Source organism: Acipenser ruthenus, chromosome 21 (assembly GCF_902713425.1).
Source record: "Acipenser ruthenus chromosome 21, fAciRut3.2 maternal haplotype, whole genome shotgun sequence".
Classification (NCBI taxonomy): domain Eukaryota; kingdom Metazoa; phylum Chordata; class Actinopteri; order Acipenseriformes; family Acipenseridae; genus Acipenser; species Acipenser ruthenus.
The window spans coordinates 24659198-24683880 of NC_081209.1; the positions used below are offsets into that span (position 1 = coordinate 24659198).

General features: G+C 36.5%; 1 protein-coding gene and 1 long non-coding RNA gene across 6 annotated transcripts; one reads left to right on the forward strand and one right to left on the reverse strand.

Moving 5' to 3' along the window:
* Positions 1–827: 827 nt before the first annotated feature.
* On the reverse strand, positions 828–16940 carry LOC117428331 (zinc finger protein 280D-like). Of its 4 annotated transcripts, none has more exons than XM_058995182.1 (21): positions 16634–16940; positions 14964–15121; positions 14549–14632; positions 14099–14463; positions 13111–13225; positions 12083–12418; positions 11166–11318; positions 10305–10417; positions 9540–9760; positions 7654–7811; positions 7320–7420; positions 7076–7222; positions 5780–5914; positions 5214–5431; positions 4716–4856; positions 4363–4425; positions 3982–4100; positions 3776–3815; positions 2506–2551; positions 2242–2294; positions 828–2146 (listed from the first exon to the last, which is right to left on the reverse strand). In XM_058995182.1, exons 2-21 carry the CDS (start codon positions 15112–15114, stop codon positions 1513–1515), a joined length of 3393 nt encoding a protein of 1130 aa, XP_058851165.1. In that variant the 5' UTR covers positions 15115–15121; positions 16634–16940; the 3' UTR covers positions 828–1512. The 4 variants fall into 4 exon arrangements, with proteins under 4 accessions (XP_058851165.1, XP_033903099.3, XP_058851164.1 ...); XM_034047208.3 differs by lacking the exon at positions 16634–16940 and adding an exon at positions 16409–16613; XM_058995181.1 differs by lacking the exon at positions 16634–16940 and adding an exon at positions 16310–16368.
* On the forward strand, positions 16259–22889 carry LOC117964282 (uncharacterized). Of its 2 annotated transcripts, XR_009308048.1 has the most exons (4): positions 16298–16383; positions 18459–18544; positions 20479–20538; positions 20855–22889. It is a non-coding gene; the product is annotated as an uncharacterized LOC117964282 (long non-coding RNA). The 2 variants fall into 2 exon arrangements; XR_004661037.2 differs by lacking the exon at positions 18459–18544 and having other exon boundaries at positions 16259–16383.
* The last annotated feature ends 1794 nt before the right edge of the window (positions 22890–24683 follow it).

The following is a 24683-nucleotide window of genomic DNA, read 5'->3' on the forward strand; positions in this document are numbered from 1 at the left end:
TCTTTGCTGCTATTTAATGCTTTAATCTGGAATAAGCGATACAACATTATGGATAGAATTGCTACTTCCTGGAAACTAATCAAAGTATTGGGAAGCAGTGTTAATTAATCAAGTCTAATTTTGTCTATATGCTAAATAGGATACAAAAAATTAACTGCCAAGATAATTACATTTCAACACCATTGAATATTTTGACAAAATCTTATTTGCCGCAATCAACCAGGTTCTGTTTCACTTTGGGGTAAGACAACTCACGTCTTGGTCCCTCTGGCATGAAACAGTGGCCTCCACGAGAAACAAGACATGACATTTCACTAGGGCTGTCCTGAAGAAATGATTATCGGTACCAGAAGAGGAAAAAAAAAGTGCCCACCTGTCTACATACTGGTTTGTTTTAGTAGCATTTCCAATTTGTATTGTATTGTGTAAGGTCTAGGGCAGGGGCACTCAGCCCTGGCTCTCAAGATCCAGTCCAGCAGGTTTTTACTCCAAGCAGGTTCTTATGTAGTTCATTGTAGCTGCTAAAAGGCAATTAACTAAATTTAGGACTTGCTTGGAATAAAAGACCAGGACCTGGAATGGATCTCGAGGGCCACAGTTGAATACCACTGGCCTAGGTTAAAAAAGACTCTTTGGTAATAAACCAACTTATCTAATTAAAGGGACTTATAAAAATAAGAATCTGCAAGAAGGAACACTGCTGTGTTTTCATTTGTTTTCTCTAAAAGTTTAATTATTTACAGCACAATAAAAGCAACCATGCCTTGACTTCCTCATTGACTGAACATTTTTAAAGAGCAAAACATATCAGACAAATACAAAGCACATAAAAAAGGGGGGTTACTTTTAATTGGAACAGTTTAACAAATTTAAATGAGAACGAGCTATTGACTGTAAATCACTCATTATCTACATTCCTAAAATCTACAGGCAGATGTGTAGCAAAAATACCATGGATATTAAGAGTCTTCCTCCTCACTTACAGTGCATGGTAGAACTCTACTAGTTTACACTTTGCTACATGCCTAATAAGCCATTTACAGTAACATAGTTTGCTAAAGGTAGCTGCCATACGGCAAAACATGCCAATTAAAAGAATCTCATTCAGAGTGTTACAAGTTATGCAGAACAGGGTAGCTGTACTTTGGTTTTACCTTACAGCCCATTCTAACAGGTCCAGCGCAATTCCATTTCTAGAACCCTACAGACTTAGGAGCATTTAGCAAAGATTCTGAATGTGTAACTAGCTCTTGAGTTTCTGCATGATGGCATTATGGTCCAACTTTCATTGAAAGTTCACTTAGTAAAGCTTAAGAGTCTGGCAGCAGTACACCCACATACAGGTGCATGTTAAATGTAAATATGAATGTCATAGAACTTAAAATTCTGTGTTTACATGCTTTTTTATATTATATAAAGTGTGGAATAATTTAACAGTTTTTCCAACATTTACAAAATATTAAAAATGTAAAAGGTGTAATAATGCAAATAATGAAAAATAAATAAAAAAAATTAACTTTCTGATTTTTCTTCTGCTACATAATTTTGTTTGTCCTTTGATTTGTCAAGATGCTTACAAGTCTTGCTGACATAGTCCCCGTTTTCACAAACAGGTGCCGCTTTCTTTTTTGAGGACACGCCTCCCTTCTGGAGGATCTCTGTGGCCTCGTGCTCAAGTACCTCGGAGGGAGTCAGAGGCTCCAGCTGAATGCTGCCCTGCTCACTTACATCAGAACTAACGGATTCCGGTTCATCCAGCTTCCTAAAAAACTGTTCGAAAGAAACATCGTCTTCACGTTGCTGTTTCAGGTCCACCGTCTCAGCATCATTGGCTGAAAGGTTTTCAGGGGGCTCTTTTGTCTCCTTGGTTTTGTCAGTGTTTACAGGGCTTTTGCAACATGTCTGTTTCTCACACGGCTGACTTTTGTCATTTTCCTCTATTTGCACATCATTGTCATCAGAAACCATTTTTTCTGTTTTGCTGTCCATGGGGGTTTCTGACTTTATATCGCTACCTTGTGGCGCTTCATGGAGGTCACTCTCCTTTTTCAAAGTCACTTCTGAATAGCTGCTATCAGTCCCTTCTGTAACAGCTTCTAGGCTTTCTGCAGCTTTGTCTCTTTTAGCTTCCTCCAAAGAATGATTACTGATAAGAAATAAACAGGGTAAATGGTATAAAAGATATGATAATGATGCAAATGTAATTCCAAAATTCCAAAAATAATTCCAACTTAAAATTACCTTTCCATAAATGGGGAGCTTTCTTCATCAGGTATGTTTGGGGCTGCATCCTTCTGCAAGGTATATGTATGCGTTATTTATAATTATTAAAAAAAACAAAAACAATATTCAATCATATTCTTCTCTTTTCCAAATCTTGTGTATAGCTGTGGAACTGCATTGTCGCTCTAGGGGGAGGGGTCTTAAATGCATACTTTTGTAAGAACACTTTAAAAAACAAATTGTGAGCAAAAAGTGAAAAGTCTATCAAAACAAAGAAATTACCTGAGAAATGCCTTTTTGTGATGTTTCATAAGCATTATCCTCTGGCCTTTTAAAAAAAAACAAAAAAAAAAACACATTAATTCATAAATACTACTTCAAAAGATCCCTTGGAAAAAGCAAATCAATTTCCTTCCAAATAACCTCTAAATTACTTGCATCACATAAATGTGTTAAGCAGCTTATCAAGGCATCTTCGTGATTAATGTACTATGTTTACAAAACAGCCTACTGCTAAGACAGCACAGTCCATGCCTTCCATTAAACCTTGTAAAGTCATCAGTTTTTAATACAAATGTAACCTTTCAAAAGGCCTTTTGTTTAGAAGTTGCTGGTAACTGTATCTTTGTTGATCCTGCACTAAAGCCAATTTTTATCTGCTGAAGTACTGCACAGGATCTTTCCACATCTGACTTGAAGTGTTATTAATCATGAAGTAAATGATTCATGACCTCAATAAGCCTTAATCCCTGTTCCTACAAGGAACACTTAGCATAAGAAACAGATACATCGATTCTTGCTTTCCTGGAATCTAGGGAGGCCAATGGCGTTAAAGTGATGCAAACGTTATCAAAACAAAGGTTTTACATTTTTCTTCAGATATGGGCTACTGAAGATATCTATTGTGAGATTGCCATTTAATAAAAAAGAATGATCCTGCTGATAAAGCTGCACAACCACTTCTCGTTATCTCTTTCCCACAGCCTGATTAATTGTAATAACTCGTTTGAATATAGTATTAATATTAGGCAAAAACTAAAAAAAATTGTTCACAACAAATGATACTTTCAAACAGTGTTTAGGTCAGGGGAATTAGATGTCTCCAAAGTATTTCATATGCAGTAATACCACTGAAAGATGAAGTAGAACGATTCTGTTGCTTGCCTCAGTTTCATTGCTCTTTTGATCTTTACATATTAAGAAATTACATATCATTTATCAGAAAAGAAAGAAACAAAAACAGGGCATCTGCACTTTCAGCGGCAACTAAATTACCAGCTCAGTCCTAAATATACATTGAAAATTATTATTATAACTACTAAGTCTACGGTCATTGTAGTACTTCTTGTACTACATGAGGTTAAACATGTGTTATCCATCCATGAGCTAAAAATACAAGATTCAAGTTGTTTTTCATTGTAGTATTTAGTTAATTCATATTAGAATTATATCTCCAACTTTGTATAACATTTTACATATTGACCAGCCCCCGACAGTTTATACAAACTTCATTAAATGCTGATATGAACTGCTTCAGAAACCAAATACTTACTCAGTTTTTCTTGGTTCATCATTGCACACTTTGGGAGTATCTGAAAATGATTTTTTTTTAAAAAGTGTTACTTTTAAAAACAGAAACAAGCACGGTCACATTCAAAGCGAGGAATATTTTCATTTTGCAACCGGTTAAAGCTTATGTAAAAATAAAGTAAGTACATTTAAACATCTTAGTTCCAGTAAAAGGTAAAATGCACCTACCACTCTCAACGATTACTTGACAGGTGTGGTTTGGTCTGTCAATCAGATGTTTGCTCATGTCGTTAGCACCAGATGCATCAGTTAGAAAATCACAGTTGAGACAAACCAGCGTTAAACCCCTGAAACAGAGAATTAGTCTTCAACACGAACACCACCACACTCAAAAGCAAAACATTGTATTTAAAAAGAGGACACTTATAACCCAAGTTATCGTCTGCCTATTAACATTACTTTCCATAGCCATTTATAAATAGATAATGCATTAAAAATAGCACGTTTACTTATAGCAAATGTTTTATTTTATTTTTTTAAACCATATATAATATTCTGGTAAAATGACAAAACATATAAATTATTGGATTCTTTAAATAAGATGCATACCTTAGTTTATTTGAATGTTTCTTACGTTTCCGGAACTTCTCTCTGGAGAATGCACTGTGAAATCTACAAAGGACAAACGGATATGTAATATAGCCTATAATATATATTTTTTTAAATCACACTACTTCTCTTATTGAAAACGGTGTCTAACCAAACTAGTATACTTTAGTAAACAATAAAAAGGAAAAGGAACACATACCACCGACCTATTAAAACAGAAAAGCGTATTTCCATTGTAATGCAAATGGTAACCAGAATAAAGCATGTCCTTCATTGCTAATCAGAAGCAAGAACTGAATGCTAAATGAATTGATACTTTAAATGAAAATGGCAATATAAAAGTGGCACAATACCTGATCATGTGCTTTGCATAGGACTTCTTGCAGCTGGTCTTGTACCTACATACACCACAGGTATAAAGTGTCGGGTAGTGAGCAGCACAGTCTTCAATGTCAGCGGAACATTCCATGCACTTCTGGATTCCAAAGTGAACACTGTTTGAAACCGAAAAATTAATAAAATACTTGTTTCTGGAATACTGAAGTGTGAACCACTGCCCTTATGTACACACACACATTTTTAACTAGATATACATATCCCTAGCCAAGAACATTAACACTTACAATGAAGTCTTAATCCCCAGCACAGGTTCCCTGAAATCGGTTACGTCTGTTCCCAATGGCATCCAATACAGGCTAAGCCCAGTTTCATCACAGTTAGATGAGCTCAAGATAGTTCAAATGGAGGTATGCTTTGCATGTGAACTAGGGAACTCCAGGGAATAAAAAAAACAACCTGACACCATCAAAACAATATAAAATATAGAGTAAAGCATATTCTGAAATGTTCACCTTAATTTCTTTAAGGAACGCTCAAGCAGCTTTGAATTGCTTAGTTTTTCTTGCTTCTTCTGCTGGTTTGTAGATCTGGATTTCCCTTGATTTGATGGTGCTTTGGCTGACTGTTTTGCGGTGGGGCTGTTGGGAATGATGCTGACAATAGATCTGCTGCTTGCATTCGGAGACGTCGGTGAGCCACCTGGAGATGCTAAAGAAGCACGAATAGTAACCTAAAAAAAATATATATATACAAAAAAAATGAAATGCCTCATAAAACCACACTTTATGAAACAAGGATCATAAAATGTCTTAAAAATTAACATAAACTCACACATTAAGCACTTATTTATTTAGTTTATCTTTATTCCATTCCCGATCAGCAAACAAACTAGCTAGCTTGATAAACTTTGGAGCCTTTCTTCTTTCTTATTGCTAGAAAAGACAGTTCTGAAGTAATTACCATCTGCTATATATATATATATAATTCGCATTAAAATAGTGTTAAACACAGGACTAGTACAATCACATGAATCACATGACTGAAATCAGTCCTTCAGTTAAAGACTAACAGATCCAACCTTGGTCCCAGGAGGCAGCCCTTCTAATGACTTTGGTTTTCTGAACGTTCGGTGATGCTGGGTCTTGTGGTCCAATTTTTCCTTACAGGTCAAAAACTGCAGCCTGCATTTGGTACAACGGTGAACTCCTTTTTTCTATTAAAAAGAAGAACAAAAATAAAGCTAGGTATACTAGGTTGCATGTTGACCATACTGACAGTTCAATGAGTGCACTGGCTTTGTTCATTTTTATTGAGAACACACTTATAAACCACCAAAACTCCTAAGTATCACTTAAAATGATCAATATAACCAGATTACATGCAGGGGTAGAAACTAAACAGTGGTAGCAGTTGTTGTAGTTGACTTTATTTTTATATTTGGATAATATCCTCTTTGTGCACAATAAACATTTTAATATGTTCCGCCATCAGGAGACAGCTAACAGCAACTGCCATTTATTATTAATGAATTATTTGGATGTACTGATACAAAACTAAGTAAGGCTGCAACCAAAAGTCAAAAGCAATCCTTGTGTAAAAACTGTACAAAAGACTACTAGCTACACCACTGAATGACCTGGTGCCCTCAAACATACAACTGGGATTCAGATTTTTGTGCAAGAAGATAGGAATGCAAATAAGATGCTTTGCACAGCAATTTATTATTATTAGTTTTTTTTTGTTATGTATTTTTTATATTTCAAGTACTTTGTTTACAAAAGTCCAGTTAGTTTATAAATGTAAAAAAAATGGGGACACACTTCAAAACAATAAATTCTATAAAATGACAGGTCACAAGCTTTGCTTATTATCCAATTGACCAAGAAATATTACTTTTCATATTCTTCATAAACAAACAAATCTGCCTTGTAAGCCAAACTGCAAAACACCACAAAAATACCTTTGTTGCAAATTTGTCAACCCATTGTGTATTGCAGCAAGGTGTTCAAATGGAAGACTAATCAATCCATGTTCACAATATAACCAAACAGAGCAATTCACCAGTGAGTTAGTGCTTATGCTGACTCAGTTCAAATTGTTGAGCTACGGGCCCCTGAATCAAATTCCTAAAAAACAATGACAGCTGAAGGTGTTCAATACTTCCTATGAGCAGAAAACAATCAAAGGCTGTCCTATTTACTTCATAGCAAAACAATGTGAAGTACTGAATCTAGCGTTCACACAAGGGACACAGACTACATGCCATTCTCTTCAGAGCACTGGATTAGCAGAAGATTTGTGTACTGTCAATTACACAACAGTTTGGAAAGAATGTCACTGCATTAATGAACATGCTTTCTTTGCTACTACTTACCTGGTGTCTCATGTAATGTAGCATATACGGTGTTGCACATTTAATCACTTTGAGGCAGAATGGGCAGAGCAGATGTTTTGTATTCTCGTGAGCTACTCGGAAGTGATTTTCCACATCTGAAAACACAGACGACCTGTAGCTACAAACCTGTTGGGAAAAATAAGCGTTTTTGAATGGTCACGCCAATATTGTATAAGTTTATGTCCAAAGAATATTAAAATAAATATACATATACACATTTTACCTGGCAAACATAGGGCATTTCACCAGGCTTATGATTGTCCTTCATGTGTTGCAAAAGCACTTGCTCAGATTCAAAGGCTAATTCACAGATTTTACAATTGGCTGAAAAAAAAAAAAATACAATTATTTGAACTTTTTATCATATACAAGGAAATGAATTTGAATCCATAGCAATGTATAAATAAAACAAATACTGTGGTTAACGGCAGTAGACACATGTTTTTGGCAAATGCCTTTGTAAGTTACGTGGTTTAAAAAAAAGTTCAAGATCGATTACACTATCTCCACAAACCAAAACTGCTGAAAAAACAAAAAAACAAAACAGAAACACATACTAGTTGACTGGTATGGGCTGTGGGCACTTTCAATGTGGCACTGGAGCTGGAAGGGCGTGGAGAACTGGCGATAGCAGTGCTGGCAGGTGGTGTGGTTTTCCCAACTCTCATTGCTCTGCTTCTCAAGCTCCAAATGATGTTTCATGTGGTTCATAAACCTGTGAAAGGCAGACATGCAGGTGCATGAACACCCTGGGTTTAAAATGTCATTAAGAAAGGGGTTCCTATACTGTCAGACAAGACATTGTGAACCCAGTCACAGATGTGATGTGCACTCGTTTATGGAAATGTTAAAGCACTAAAAACACACACCCGTATACCCTGTAAAGAGAACCACATTTTAATTCACTGTTTTAAGTTAAGTTTTATATTCAGCTCGTGTGCACCTGCACACTATATGCAATCACATAAACATATAAGTCCAAATACACGAAATGTGTGCAAATGTTACTGAATTGGTGACATTGATTTAATGAAGCACAAGATTAAATTCTTTCAATCTTGTAGTCGGCGATTCATATGTATTTCATGTCATTTCTCTTTGTTAAATGAAATAAGGAACTTTACATTTTTTAAAACACAGTTTCTTTTCTAAGGCCTTGTAAAAACACACACACACAGGGTTCTTACAGTTTGTTAAATAGCACACACCAGTCATAAGTGCATACCCTTTTCATGCCTTGACAGTGTGCATTAGTTTCCAGTGCTTAAAAGATAAATTACCAATGCTTCTACTTGCATCTCACTTTCTAAGTGTGTGTAATAGCCATTATAATCCCGCAATTAGAAGAACCTTTTGTTTTGCCTAATGATGTGCGCTTCCTCCATTGGTAGCAGTCTGCTGTTTTAACTTGCAGACTGTGCTCCGACTAGGCATGGCCCATTCTTCAGCTTTACATTCTGCTACTTCAGCTCCCCTAAAAGGGATTCTAATGCGAAAGAACTGTGACCTTACCTGCCAAACAGCGGCTACAATACAAACGGGTCTACCTATTAAAACAGCTTGCAGAAGCTTTTTGCTGCATTTGAGAGTAAAGTTGTTTAATCAAAAGAACAGTTCTTACACTGTGTAAACTACCAACTATTATTCATTGTTGGTCCCTAATGGGAATTTCACTGAAGTCTACTGATAACGTCATCAATCTGTATGAGGAAACTGTAATGAAGGTTGTATAATTTTGTACTCTTCTCTCTCTCCACAGCCTAATCACTCTCTATGGAGTATGTCAGCACACTTTTAAAACCACACTGCTACTTGCATTGCTTCATTTTCTAAGAGCATAATGTATTCCCATTTGTTAATTGTGCATTACATGCTGTTTAATAACTTGTTACAACACAGGAAATTACTGTTTAACTAACATCACTGTTGACCCAAATTTATCTTTACATTAACTAGCATCGAGAAAAGTCAATGTAAGAAGCTCCTCAACAAGAACCAGAAACTGTGCAATTCAATTTGGCATACTTCAGAAAAACAAGCCATGACTTACTTAAAAAAGGACATACGTTCACTAAATCAAATTAATTTAAAAAGTGAGATAAAAAAGTATGAATATTTGTAATCTAACACTTTTTTTTCCAGGCTGGTACAATGTTTTGGTTGTTTAACTCTTTCAACACCACAGACTCAATTCTCAATTTTCTTGCCTTGCCTGCCAGGACTGCTTTTCCTTAGTCATTTTATTCCAGCAGTGTATTAGATGGTCAAAATATGTGTAATATCAGAGAGCATTTGTAAAATAAAAATTTGTTACAATACGTGTTTCTTTCAAAACTACACATTTGAGACCTACACAGTGAATGGTCGTGCACTGCGGTTAAAATGTATGCAACTATTTTAATTACGAACAACAAATGCAACTTTATTTCTCCATGGAAAATACCTTATATTGTTTTTGAGAAGTTTCAAGCAACTGCAGCACTTGAAGGTAGTATTCGTCTTCTGTTCCTGTTGGATGTCTCCTTCGTATTTTCCATAATAAAACTCATTCACCAGCATGACAAGCTTTCCTTTCTCAGCCTCAGCAAGCTTCACAGGCGTGGTTGGCGTCTCTTGTTTAGAGGTTGTGGGGAAGTAGTTATTAAACAGATCGGGACAACAGAACTGAAAAGAAAAGAAACAGAAGATTCCATAACCATACATTCGAAGAACAGTTTGACAAGAAAAAAAACCAAAAAAACCCCCACTTTCTATAAAAGACCTGCTGCAATGGACTGTACCCATTAGGTGTATACTGTAGTACGTCTGTTTGTGATGTGATCGTATCACAGCTCCTCTGAAACCTTTCTGTTACCCCTTACTTTCGACTGCGGTTCAGACAAAAAACATAAAAGTATTCATCTTTAAAATGTCAATGCTAGCCTGCAGTCTTTAATCCTGTCCATATTCTTAGCAGAGTGCAATTCCATCCCCATGCTTACTCAACGCAGTAAAACTTGGAAAACTAAAGCTGCAGCTGTTCCAAAATACAGCCAGCTATGTCTGCAGAAACATATTTTCAAAAATGACTATTAATCTAGGTTTAAATCAGAAAACAGCAATTACAAATCCGTGAATGTGTTCTGTAACATTCAACTTCCAGCAAACCTTCGTTGTAATTAATGCAACTTACAGCATTTTCAGAGAGCAGTTTACAAGCATTACTTACCTTCATATGATTCTTGAGTGGACCCATAACGTGGAAATGGATCTTACATTTTGGACAAGCATTAAGGATTTGTACTCCATTTGTAACATAGGCAGATGAGTTTGTCATTGAACCTGAAATGAGAAACATAGAACACATTATTCTTTTTCTCCTACTTTGTAATATAGAAATCATCATCATGCACTTTATTTTCAGGGTCATTTTGACCACGTTTTAAATAATGTAAAAAAGGACTCTATATGAACAAAACACCACGAAGTAGCCTCTAACTGTACTGTATAAACACAACGTATGCTGCAAGTCAATAATCTGTGAACCACAATCTGAAATTCCTTTATCTCAAAGTTCTCATTTCAACTAGTAGAGTCATCATTAATCAAAGCAGACCAAATGGCAACAACCTCAGGCTACTACAATTAGCTACAGCTATGCTCATGTCAAACTTCAATCTAAGACCACTAGGACAAAATAAACACCACATCTGAACAAAGGTGGCTACATCCTTCATTGACCCAAATACCTTAAGTATTTTTTACAGGCCCTTAAAACTATATTCTAGTTAATTTAAATGATATACTTAATTGAGGGTAGTTCTGAAATCAAGATTGGGGGAACGACTAGTGTAGTTTTATAATCCTGACCTGCCACTAGCCCTTAACCCTCTTAGTGCATTAAAACAATGTGCATTAGTAAACTGCCCTTAAAGTAAAACTAAAACTAAAACCTATAAAACAAATGGCTGAAACACACATGTCCTTCCATCAAGTGACTGCCTGCTACTAACTGGTGAGGTAATGCAGTACTCCAGCAGGCTGACAAATTGAACCAATTGCAATGCAAATATTGTTCGAAAAGCAATACCTTTTAAATTTAGGTCTTGTCCAGTGGAATTTATTGAAAGAGAGGAAACGGGTGTACCAGGCTCAAGTTTGGACTTTTTAGGAGTGGTATTGTTCATCTCAGACGCAGCAGGACGCTTAGTCAAACCGAGACCTGGTGGCAAACCTTTTCTAACTGCAAAAACAACATATATGTAAGTTTCAGGCACTACTACTTTAAATGAATATTTAAATGTGAATATCTTATCAGCAATCAAGATTAAATAAGTAAAAAAAACACATATCATGCTTTAAAATTAGATATATACACTGCTGTGCAAAAGTCACTGAATTGACAACAGAACTGGCAAAAGGCACAGGTGTCATTCTAATCAACAGCAGAAAGGTCACTCTAGAAATCAGGACTTAAAGGATGTGTTACAGTATGAATACCGCTGTTAAGAAAGGGGAACAAGACTAAATGGCTAAAATATGCATAACGCAGAAACTGGACTATGGAACAATGGTAAAAGGTGCTTTGGACTGTTGATGGGTGGACAACGACACCTGTGCCTTCTGCCAGTTCTGTTGTCAATTCAACGCTTGTCTTCTTTCTATTCCTTAAGGATATTATCTTCAAGTATTGCTCATCCTTGTTAGACAGCTTTTTGGGTCTTCCGGTCCTGGGTTTGTCAATTACAGATGACGTTTCTCTGTACTTGTTGATTATGCTTCGGATACCACACCTTGAAAATCGAGTGATGCGAGCTATTTCACTCAATATTTTTCCTTCTTTAAGCAAGTCAAGGTTGTTATAAGAGTAGAAACCACTACTGGAGGCTTTGAGTAAATTGTTGATGCTCATAATGCATCAGAGTAGAAAAATGCAACATGTCTGAGACTTGCACAGCAGTGTGTATATATATATATATATATATAATTTTATGTAGATCTGCATACCTATTCTGTTCACAATTTGGGGTGTTGACTGTTGTTTTGGAGAGCTTATTGGTAGAGACTGTGGTTTTGTTGAACTAATTTGCATTGACTGTACGCTGGTTGGGCTCAGTTGAGTTGATTGAAGTCCTGAAGAGCTCGTTTGTGCTGGCTGTGGTCTTGGAGAGACGATTTGTGCTGAATTCTGTCCACTTGTGAGCCTGATAATATTATTCTGAACAGGGGAAGTAAGTTGTACTTGAAGAGGTCTATTGCCAACGTTTGATATTATTCTTGTAGGCATAAGTTGGCGCACTTGAGAAAACTGTTGAACAGGTCTGCCCAATTGTGGCGAAACTCCTGTAACAGAAACAGCCAAATATAAAACTAAAACGTACAAAGAATGTAAGATGCTATTGTTTTTATGTTATGTCTTTCAAGAATTTTCCTATGCTTTTTGCTACAAGATATGCATTAGAGTCAGACACAATTAATAAAGCATATTTAACAAACTAGCTACTGCAGTATTTTGCAGGCCACTCCCACAAAAACTACATTTTATTCATATTTTAAAGATGTTTAGTAGATAACCACAGTGCCATCCTTCACTTGACAATCCAAACATTATTTTATTTACTGTATTTATTTATCAGGGACACATAAATTATAACATAAGTGTCACTTACATGACACAAGATGCATTGCATTTTCAATTCAGCCAGTAGGCTAATTTCCATTGACAGTCCCTAGGCGGACATTGATGACAACTGTAATAAATCTCCATATTGCTTCTTCTCTAAACTATAACAATAACCTCCTATTGAATATTTTATTAAAAATACATACAACATGAAAGTAATAAATTACCTATTTAAAAGTGCATAACAATCAGCAGCTTACATATTTACAGTACAATCTATATAATAAATATCCAGTATACACAATTCAAATGTATTAACTATGTAACTGTAATTGCAACTGGGAATAATATTATATATATTCTAAAGTGTGACATATTTAAATAAAAAAAAATAATAAATTAAAAAACTGACCTGGAGGCACAGCAAAAGAAGGTCCACTTGTATACGATGTGATTCCTGTGTCTGGTCTGATACCCAATATCAAACCTGAATTATTTGTCATCTGTGGTGAGGTCATTATATAGCCCTAGATTAAAATATACAAATATTTATTTAAAAACACCAAAAAACAACACACACAGATCTTCTGCCTGTCATGATTACTAGAATTAGGGCATCTGATTTTTGGGTTATACCCGGGTTACACATACTGTATATTCATGCGAACACATGCGATTCAAATGCAACACAGCAGAACTGGCGCCAAAGATGGTAAACTCATTTACCTATTAGAAAAATGTGGCTTTTTAGTGTAATATATTTTATATATATATATATATATATATATATATATATATATAATTCTTCAAAATTACAGCAATATAGCTTAAAGGTGTTTTGCTTTTTTTGCACACTTTTCTTTCCAGTTATTGGATTTGAGTGGGTGTTTAAACCAAGAGCACTTAGATGTAACAGTCGATCGTTTCTCTTTGTAAAACAGCATGGAGTAAAGTTGTTTAGTTTTCCGTATGTTCTGTGTGCAATTATACTTGCACCTCCACTACAAAATAAAACTTGATTGGAACAGAGAAATGCCTCCATATACAGTATGTGTGAGAGAGAGAGAAAGAGAGGGGAGAGAGAGATAGATGTCATCAAAAGTTTGCATTCCCCAATGTGTGGAAATATACATACGTTGGGGATTTAAACTGTTGACGACAACTTCATGAATAAGAATTTGTTTTTTATTTCTTTCTAAATAAAACCCGATTTCTACCCGAATATTTATTCTTTCCTGAATATATATTAAAAAATCCACCCGATTTTTTTCATTAAATAATTCTATCCAACTTTTAAAAAAGCTTTAACACCATGCTTTTTTTGTGTAGTTGGAACAGTGCAATGGCTTTTTACTGAGTGTATCAGCTTTGTAATTTAATGGAACAGAAGTATAGACTACCTGATTGTTTATTATTATTGACTGTGCAGTTACTGCAGTAAAAGTTTGCTGCATCTGCTGTGCCGTAGCTGGAATGGACACAGGTCTGGATACTGGCTGCGTAGTAACTGGAATGAGGAGAGATCTGGAAACCGGTTGCACTGGTGAGGGTCTGACTACAGCCTGAGGTACGATAGGATTAATCATGCCCTTGGACACAGGCTGCACACACAGTGAAGCTGGCGACGATCTCGGTGTAGACTGCAACGTCGCCGATGCAGCCATTGGTCTTGAAACTGGCTGATAAACTGCAGAGGTCGTCATGATACTGGGGTTTGCAGGAGATGTGTAGTGTTGGTTTGTAGCTTTAAAGTTAGAACCGGAACCTAAATCAAGCACAAGAGTTAAAAAGCAGAAGAAAAAGGTTTGTAATACCTTGCAACATTTAAAATAACAAGAAGCAACGCATACCAGGGTTTGCTGTAGTTCTTTTAAGGGTTCCATTCTGTACTGCTAATCGTTGTGGTGAAGAATACTTGGATCTAGGCAAGTTATCTGTTTAAAGATAAGTATTTGCTTATTATTTATCATGCCCGAGGTTAATGCAGTTTATTATTTATAAGTTTTAGGGCTGATTAAATGTAAAGTATAAAAATATATTACAAACATTCCCTGGGCTCAACATTCTCTACGACTATTCCAATATTGTGACAGACCTTTCAATTTTTTTTAAATAATCACGGCAATATCCTAACTTGTATAACAGATTTCTTTTTTTTAAACCGTGGCTAGCTCTACTATACTACACACAATTACATTTGTTTCTGTATATTCAGCTTCAAGAAACCTAAACTGGCCTTATTGAATAAAAAACAAACATTCATACTTCGAAGTGTGTTATTTGGCGGTTTTGAACAGGTGATCTCGCCAACAAAAATTGGCTCATCGTCATCATCATCATCCTCTGTGACTTCTGGAATTCGTTTCTGCCAAGGTTCCAGCTCTTCCTCCTCACATTCCATAAAAAGTCCAGCCATTATAATACTGAAAAAAAACACAAATATGATACAAAAACAAACAGCGATTCATTCATAAATAACAAAAAGACACAGGGCGATTTTCAAGTTGCTTTTACTAACATCATTTTTCAACCTCTTAAATGCACATCATGAATAGACTATTCAATTCTATTTTGAGTTCATGGTAATGATTAGTATCTGGATTATTTGTGTTCTTTACTGTATATATGTGATTATCAGTATGATGTAGAGAACGCTGTTTGAATCCGATGAAGAATTCTATGACAATTTTAAATGTGACCAAAGGTTCCAGATATTTCTTCATGATGTAACAGTTTGGTTTGTTTACTTTAGCAGATGGACATCCAATAATTTGAAACTGGTGAGGGCAAGTTAACAGATATAGTAAAAACGTTATACTGTGGGAACACTACACCTTTTTTGGCTGTAACAAATGAATGCATGGCCACAAATATGATAAAAATGATACCACTTGTACAGTCACAAGTAGTATAAGGAGTCACTTTTATGATGACACCGTTTCCTTTTTGTCTGAGGGTTACATAACAACAGTGCTGCAATTCCCGCTATTCCATTCATGGCATTGCTATTAACGTTCTTATCGCTTCTCTCTACGTCACAGACTGTGTACAAAACAAATACATTTTAAGAGAGACACTCTTCTCTGGAGCAGTTTTGCATAAATTGCTGTTGCAACATCCACACAAGCTTCCGGTATTCGAACACAGTCAAAGGGCTACAGCGGGTACACGCACAAACCAGGTTGTCAACAAGAGATGACGCTACCACCAATAAGGATAAGGTGTTCCATCATCAGTTCTCACAGACAATAACAAATGTGAAAGTTTTCACCCACAGGAAGAGGGCATGACAACACGTACAACCCCAAACGCTGCCACTATTCCGTTGAATTCGGGTTGTAACAAAGTCAACGCTCAGCCCTTTTACCTCACAAACACAAAGGCAGGGTTATTTCCCTCTACCTTAAATAACGAAACCGTAATACATTATACAACTGCTCCATTCAATTGCCGAGAACTCCTGCCGTGAGAGGTGCAGTCAGTTTAACTTTTTTTCTTCTTCTAGTAATCTCGCCGTCTGGTAAAAATCGGCAAAGCAACAACACAAACCAACCAAACATGGCGCCCAGCACAACGACAGGCTGCAGGCAGGCTGCAGACAGTATTACAACCTGCATTGTGCCACTTTAGCCGCCGCAGGAACAGAAACGTGCAGCGGAAGGGACCCTGAGGTCCACAGAAGGAGGTATGCAGAGAAAATGCATGCTTACCGTTTGTTTTTAAGGAGTTATAAGGCGAAAACCATACTAGAGTTGACAGTGCATTTTTGAGGCAGTGCCGGGGATGCCTGTTCCCTGGGAGTCGCATGAACACAGTCTGGTGGATGATGGGTAATTTCAGGGCAGACCGGGTTTGTTTTTCATTCCCGGGAAGACAACCCTGCCTGCGGAAAGCGCGCGAGCCCCCTCCCCCCTCTCAAACAGAACGGGACTTACATTTTAACACCCTGTTGGGTCCAAATTATTTTACATGATGTTAAAAAGAAAAATAGAAAAGCGTTGTTGCAGTGTGTTTGTCATTAGCGTTCTCTAAATTGGAACCATTTTCTGCTGTTCCTTCCAACCCAAACTTCCCATTTTTAACGAGGGCTAGGTAATAACATGATGGGCCAAACTGTTTATCTTAATTCATAATTAACGAAAATAACGCCTGCCTGTCAATTATTACTGCAACTGAATTGAACCATGGAGGACCGTTGTTTGAATGTAGTTTTTTCAGGTCTATCTTGGCATCCTGTTTGGGGTCACGTGGGCTGTACTTGTTCCAAGGCTCTCCGCTTATTGGAATACATGCATTGATTATTGTAAATGCGTATATCACTTACACCAAAAGGCACAGCGGCGATGTAATTGCCTCCTGTTTTTGAACCAGGAGGCGGGAATTGTACCTGAGAAACAGCAATGGGGTCAACTCTAGAACATTCTACCGTGTGCATTCAAACAATATGGCGGCTGCCCAAATGCAGCTGATTAAGACATTGTTTGTAAAGCAATATTTCCGTTAATAAAATGCAACGCTCATTTTCAGGTATGAAATGTAATCTGTGATCAGAATGGTGTGCTGTACAAGATCCCCGAGTCTGATTATTATTATTATTATTATTTTTAGCAGATTCAATTTGAGAGGAAGTTCCATTTTGAAAACGTAGTTGTCGGACAAGGGCTTCTAAATAGATACAGAATAGTGGTGCTTTTAAACTATGTGATTAACATTCTTAAAACTGGTCTGGCCTCCTTACTGCACAATGGATCTCAGTGGTTACTGTCAGTGTGCAGGCAATAATGATAATAAAATATTAGCTATGCACATCTGAGCCAGTTTAACACATACCGAAAAAAAAATGCTAATATATGTATAACAAGTCTATAGACGCTACCGATCCATTACATTACTGTCAACCCCCCTCTTCCTTGTGTGATTTTTTGTTAACTCGTCACCTGATACTGCACCAGTGATTTTCCACAGGCGTCTTATTCTAAAGCCTATATATACCCTTTACTAAGGGAAATCATCGCAATTTAGCACATCGTCATGGAATAGTGGCGCGTATATCGGGCTTATGTCTCTGTATGTGATTGCGTCACCTACCAGCCCTGCTGCTGCCTACCCCCGTGCACGCTACACTATATATGTTTTTAGTCGTACGCGTTTACCACCGAGCTTCACGTGTTTACCATTCTTTCAACACGTTTTTTACCACCACACAGTTCATAATTTGCCACTAACCGTAACATAACACCCCAAATGCTATAATGACCTTGACATGTATTTTAATTAGTAAAAAACAGGTTAAAGAAGGCTCCTTTTGCATGGTGGACTTTCACTCTGGGAGTTTGAAATCTTATCAAGACTTCTTTTTTTGTCATTAACCAAACAGCTATTTCCCCTAATGACTGGCATGCTTTGACACCCAAAGACACTGAGGTGAGCTGACCACAGAAATCAAACAAATTGCAGACTAGCACCAGGCAGAAAGTAAGGAATGCAAAGTGAGCTTTTTAATCTGGTATGGTTCCAGATTGCTTCTTTTATTATTAAAATACACCAGAGACAACGATTGGAAGATGTATGGAATTATTTCATACAATCCCAATTCAATGGCAAGCATATCATTATCAATGTCATTTATGTTGCTTGTTTTACAAAATGTGCATGCATGGGCATTATTATAAATGCGGGTGTCTATATCTGATTTCAAAGAACGTGTCAGATTGCTGGATATGCTATTTATGAATATTGCTCTGTGTTATTATTTTACAGTACATTCTGCAATTTAATATGACATACAGTAGGACCTGAGCCACCATCACTGGTCAAGGACCAGGTGAAAATTGCAAGTAACAAGGGTAAGGAGTTAGATCTAGTTTTTGATCCTGGATTTATAATAGCTACACAACAACCTTTTAAGCAATCATTTTAAGTTTTCAAGTAAAAAGATTCAAAGTAGGTTCCAATTTATCTTTTTAGTTTGGTAGTCATATTGCGCTGTTTTAAAAAGTACACCCGTATCTGACTGAAAAGGATCTTATACCTTTAAGGTAGCCACTGGTTTCTAGTTTCTTAAATATGCAATGATAAGACACGCAAAGCCACTAGCAGAAACACGAAGAAATTGAAAGGAAGCATTTCTGTATCAGGAGGTGAGAGGCTGCTTGTTTTATTGTGCATCCCATCAGAGCCTCTTATCTGAAAGTGTTTCATAGTAATAGGAAGTTTACATTTATCTATATAAGAGGAGAAAAACGATCATTTGAAACAGATTATACTCTTATACATATTCCCACGAATACACTTTGAATGCTAACAAGAGACTCTTCTGGCTTGCTCAGTGTTATTTATTCAACATTTCTAGGTTGATATTGAATGGAGTTAATAAGTAATTAGTAACTTTTAAGGCTTAGACAGCCCTCTCTACATTACATTACATTAGATGAAGATATTGACATGGATGGACAGCAAATCTAGATCAATGTCAATACACGTTTATATAGCATTGTTGTTTAGGAGAAGAATCAAACTCTACAGAAAGTAATATTTACATTTAGCAATCTTAACCATTTATAGAGAACAACAGGGAATCCAATATTTTCCATGGCCTTGTCAGACATGACATGGAAAACCGAATGAATGCACAATGAAACAGAAATTATCCATTTGTGTGAGATGTAACCATTTCCAAGCAGCGAGTTTATTGACATACTTGCTTTCCTACTGCAAATGTTAGAAAGGTGACACACTGGATAAGTGCACGGTTTATACATCTAGATTCAAAGTCACCATTCCTGCATCTTGGGATATTGCAACAGATTCTGCTCTGTGATCTTCTCCTGACATGTCGAAGAGCTGTGGTCTTTGTGGCAAGGTTTTGAGGTTGTGGTGCCTGCAGCTATATTGTTCCTCAAAGGGTAGCCATGCTGCAGGTCAGGTCCTTTGGTTTCTAATATAATACCACGTCTGGACTAATTAGCCTCAGTAGGCACTGCTGTACATGGCACCACAACATTTATCTTTTTTGTTATTGCTTCCTATTGAACCCATGGAGATTTGACAACAATTGTTTAATGACGCAAGGCAAGCGAAATGTATGTATTGCCTCAATCAAAAAATGATTCAAGTACATTTTCCATTCAGTCAGATTGATAAGATGCATTACACACAGTGTTGAATTGCCTTCTGTTTTTCAATAACATGTACATTGTCCTCGATTAAAAAATAAATACAAAATCACAGGTGTATAACTACCGGTAATTTCTTTATTTGATGTTCTCTGTTACAATGGTGGGTTTAGATTTATTATCCCGTTAATAATCCAGTTTCATCAAGGGCTACATACTGTATGTTCTGCAAGCTGCCCCACATGTATAGTTCACAGGTGAGTGAATAAGCAGAATCACACTTATAAAATGCTGTTAGTAAAGCACAGCGGTGTGAATGGTACCCAAGATATATAATTACACCAGTTTATATATATATATATATATATATATATATATATATATATATATATATATATATATATATATATATATATATTAAACTTGAATACAGTACTTAAATGAAGGGGCATTTCAATCACCATGTTTGTAAATGTATTAGGGATTTATAAAGGAAAATCTCTTATCTGTTATTTAGGGGGGAAGAAATTACCGTTGCACACCCCAGTGGTCATTTTTATACTGGCCTCAAAAAAAAAAAAAAAAAAAAAGATATTCTATTTATATTAAGTGTGCTTGAACTGCTTGAACCAATCCATTGTTTAAAGGCTAACATTCCTTTGCAGAATCTTCAGATCGTCAAGGTGAAATGTGCTTCAATCACGCCTCAAATTCAATTTTTCAAGGTGAGGAGTAGTGACGAAGAATGGAAAAGCTGGTCTGGGTTTGAGAGTGTTTGGGGTTGTTTTTAGCCAGAGGCAAAGTGGAAAGATAAAAACATACCCAGGGGGCTAAAGCCAAGGTGAGCCCCCCATCATAATTGCCTTTAATGCTTTACCACAACCATGAAGAAAGTAAATACAACCAGCAAATCAACTTTCTTAAAAAAAAAAATTAAATAAAAGCTGCTTTTCAAAGGCACTATCATGAGCCGGCATGGCTTTGTGTGCTCGGTGCACTCTCTGCCTTGTTAAATCACCCCTCCCTGCTCTTGTGCTGTAGGTTCAGTACCCTGCAGAGGATTTTGATGAGGATGCAATGGAATTCCAGATCTTGATTGCGCTAACTTGAGGGACATAAAGCTGAACATTAGATATCCCAGCCAGAGATTGCTGCTGAGCCAGAAGCAAGCATTGATTGACAGTGTCAGTGCGCTTGCCTGTAGTCTCCCCTCTTCAAGCTGGTGTTGCTACAAGACTGTGGTGCTGGAGGAGTCTTCCACTGGAATGCACACATCAGCATAGAGGCGCAAGTTTCCTTATGAAATGTAGTACTGTGCAAACCTCCTGACGTGAGCATGCTGGTATTCAATGCAGAGGTAGGTTGTGCAGTGGTTGAACAGCAAACGGGAATGCAATTGTTTCTTGCAACATGAATTTGATTGAGTTAACCAGTGATTCTTTAAGCAGTGTTCCCTACATGCATATCCTGTATTGTTAATAGTATTGGTATACTCCACTGCTGATACAGTAAAGCAATCATGTTTCATACTACAGTATGATTTCTGAGGAGCTGTTTACTACATTCATCCATGGACTATGCTTTTATACATGTATCTTCATCAGAAACTAACATTTGTTTACATTCCCTAAAGACTGTCTCTCCATGACTGTACAAAACAAATCTTTGACTTATGTGTCTTTTAGAATTTTTTTTTTCTTTTTCAAATCATAATAATTTCCCTCAAGAATACATTTTTGGGTGTTATGTTAATATCGTCTTAAGCTATTGTTCTTTGATACTAAAATAGTTAATCCTTAAAAACTTGAAAGGAGAGAAATATTACTGTCAGCTTACTACAATGACTGTTGTAGCATTTGTTATCATACTGTTCCTATTATGTAATAATGATCACTGAAGGTATGGGTGTGGGTTGTGGGATTAGATTGATACATGTATGGATGTTAAAGTTATATATTTGTGAATATGTTTGTATTATAAGATTGCATGTGTGTTATTTAAAATGTTAATACAAATATATAAAAAAAAAACAATCTTGGGCTAGTCTGGTTGGCTAGTCCCAACAGCTGACCAGAGTCGTCTTGGACAGAACATATTATCTGCATCAGAATCATTTGGCTTGTGTCATCTTTAAAGATAAAGCTTAAAGACGTCTTTTGCTAGCCTATCTGGGACAAACTCTGCAGTGTAATGCAAGTGTCATGCTTATGCTATAGCCTTCGAAACTGTTGCCTGAACAAGTTTCCAGGGCCTCATTTTAAAATATATATGTTGGCTCTCACAAGCCTGCTGATTTTGCCACCTGCGTGGTCAACACAGGAAGTGGCAGCAGCTGATGAATGCTGCTGAAATGAATCAGCCAGCAGAAGCTGTTTTAGTGAAAATGAATTATGGCCCGATCTAACTCAACATAATAGAAGTGACAGCAAGTTGTTAGCAGGCAATTGATGCTCTTGTTAAACCTGTCGGTGTCATAATTAGTAGAGGAGGCAGAAGGAAGGAGGGGGTTTCCAGGGTCTTCTGTCCTGGGATATGAATTGAGGTTGTATGTTAGTGGGTATATTGAGAAGGTCTTGACTGGGCACTGATAGTGCGTTAGGGGTAGCAGTTTACACAAGAAAGAGAAGCCATTGGGAAGTGTATCAGCAGTCAGAAAAATACCCAGTACATCAACATCAGTATTATGAAACGTGCATGAAACAGCTAAGAACATACATTGAATGCAGTGCTGTTCACAATGCTTGCCTCCAATCCCCCTTATAAAAGTTTACCACTGTCATTTTGTTTTCCCATGCTTTTCCCATGGCTACATTATGCATTTAACATAGTTTACTGTGGTTTGCCATGCTTTTTAATATGAGTTACCATACCTCCAGGCTTTAACAATTCTTACCTACACCTTACTATACCTCTCTGGGCTTTACAATGCTTACATACACTTTACCAGCTTTCACTGTGCTTGATTATACTGTTTTCAGATTGTCTCCTGCTTTGCCTGCACGGTTTCCCTGTTTGTAATTTAAAACTAAAAAGGTATTATTTCTAAATAAGAAATACTAAAATAAACTTTTCTTCATTGAAGACACTGAGAAAGACTTCTAAATGTGGCATTATTGAGTGTTTAGTAGTTATGGATAAGCTCTAAGAATTAAGGATGTTGAAAATGTGATACCTGACTAACATGTTGTGTCATTGGTTATTAAGATACAACAGGGGTACCCTCCACACCCATGAAACAGGTGAGCCCAACTCTTTCCCACAAGTCTATACCACTCCCTATTGGAAGCATAAAGAAATGATGTGTAACCAAATGGAAGTTATTCTGTTACTTCAACCAAACTGATGAAAAGCACTGCGAGGGTCTAACATGCTACTCAGATGTGATTGCTTTGTCTTTGAATAGCAGCCTGTCTGTGATTGATGATATAATCACATGCATGTCATACTTGTGCAGATCTTCTTGAGACACAAAACACAGCCTTGAGAAGAAACTCAAAAGAGAGAACTGTGTGGATAATCTGTTGGATTAACTGCATATAAAAAAAATATATATATTAACATAAGTGTCTCACAAAAGATCAAAAGAGTAATAGCTTGGAATGCAACCTTAATTGAATCGTGATCATGCACTCAAGAAGAGAGCGATGCATTCACTACTGTACAAATACAGAAAAGTACTTAAGCAGAGGCTATTTTAAACCAAGGGGCTTCTTCTATTTGTGAATTTATCTTGTAATTTAATAAAGCACGAGGAAGTGAATGTGAACTCCCAAATTGCAAATTCTATTGTAGCACTATATGAGCAATTGTAGGGTATGAGCAGAATCATAGAACTTGCCTTGTTTTTAAGCATTGTCTGAAATTTCAACCATGTAAGCTGTACAGGTTTACCTGAAGAGTCCAGACAGTAAACATTCTGTTATACAAAATGCACAATGCACTGACGTTCTGCATAAAGAATAGGTGAGAAATGGACGAATAGATTTAGATATTGCTGAACAAATTGTATCACGTACTTGCAATAGGAACAGCCAGAAAGCTATTTTAAATGTACTATCCACCAGGGGGCGCTGATACAGAAGTCATATTTTCTGTGTAAACTGACTGATGATCTCTGCTCCGGGCCAACAGGTGACATTAATAGAATGAATACGATCTCTGTCTACGGATCAAAAAACAAATTAAATTATGAAAAAAAATAGTCAGTAGGAAAAGTATTGTGTTGTCTGTCAACAGATATTATCAACGTGTTATTAGATTTCAGGGCATATAATGCAAAAACATTACAAGTACAGAATTGAACCCATTAAAGAAAAAATGACATAAAATTGACTGTTGCATTCTTTAAAATACGTAATGCAATATTCCAATAAGTATAAAATGCAAACATTTTCCATACCACAAAGCTGAATGTTCTTCTGTTTGTTACATTATTGACAACAAACATTGTAAACAGATGTACAGTGTTAAAGCTGTACCATATACGGTAAAAGTATGTCTGTGTGTGTGTGTGTGTGTGTGTGTGTGTGTGTGTGTGTGTGTGTGTGTGTCTAAAACCTTTTACTTTTTAACATTAGTGAGTATAAATATGCTCGCTATGTGCATTTCAGTTTTGAACAAGGTTATATATACCCCAATTCAATAGATAAACCCTTTGTTTGGTGCAAGATTTGGCATTTCAAGCAATCTGATTAGTTGTAGACTGCTTATAATAATTCAATCACTAATGCTTGATATACATTTTGATCAGAAACTTTCCTGAACAGTCTGCAATCTGTAGCCTTATTTATTGCCCTCTGTTCTGCTTTCATTTCCGCGGACCAACCTTCCGATTCCTAAAAGAAAATGCATGGCTCATGTCATTTGAACC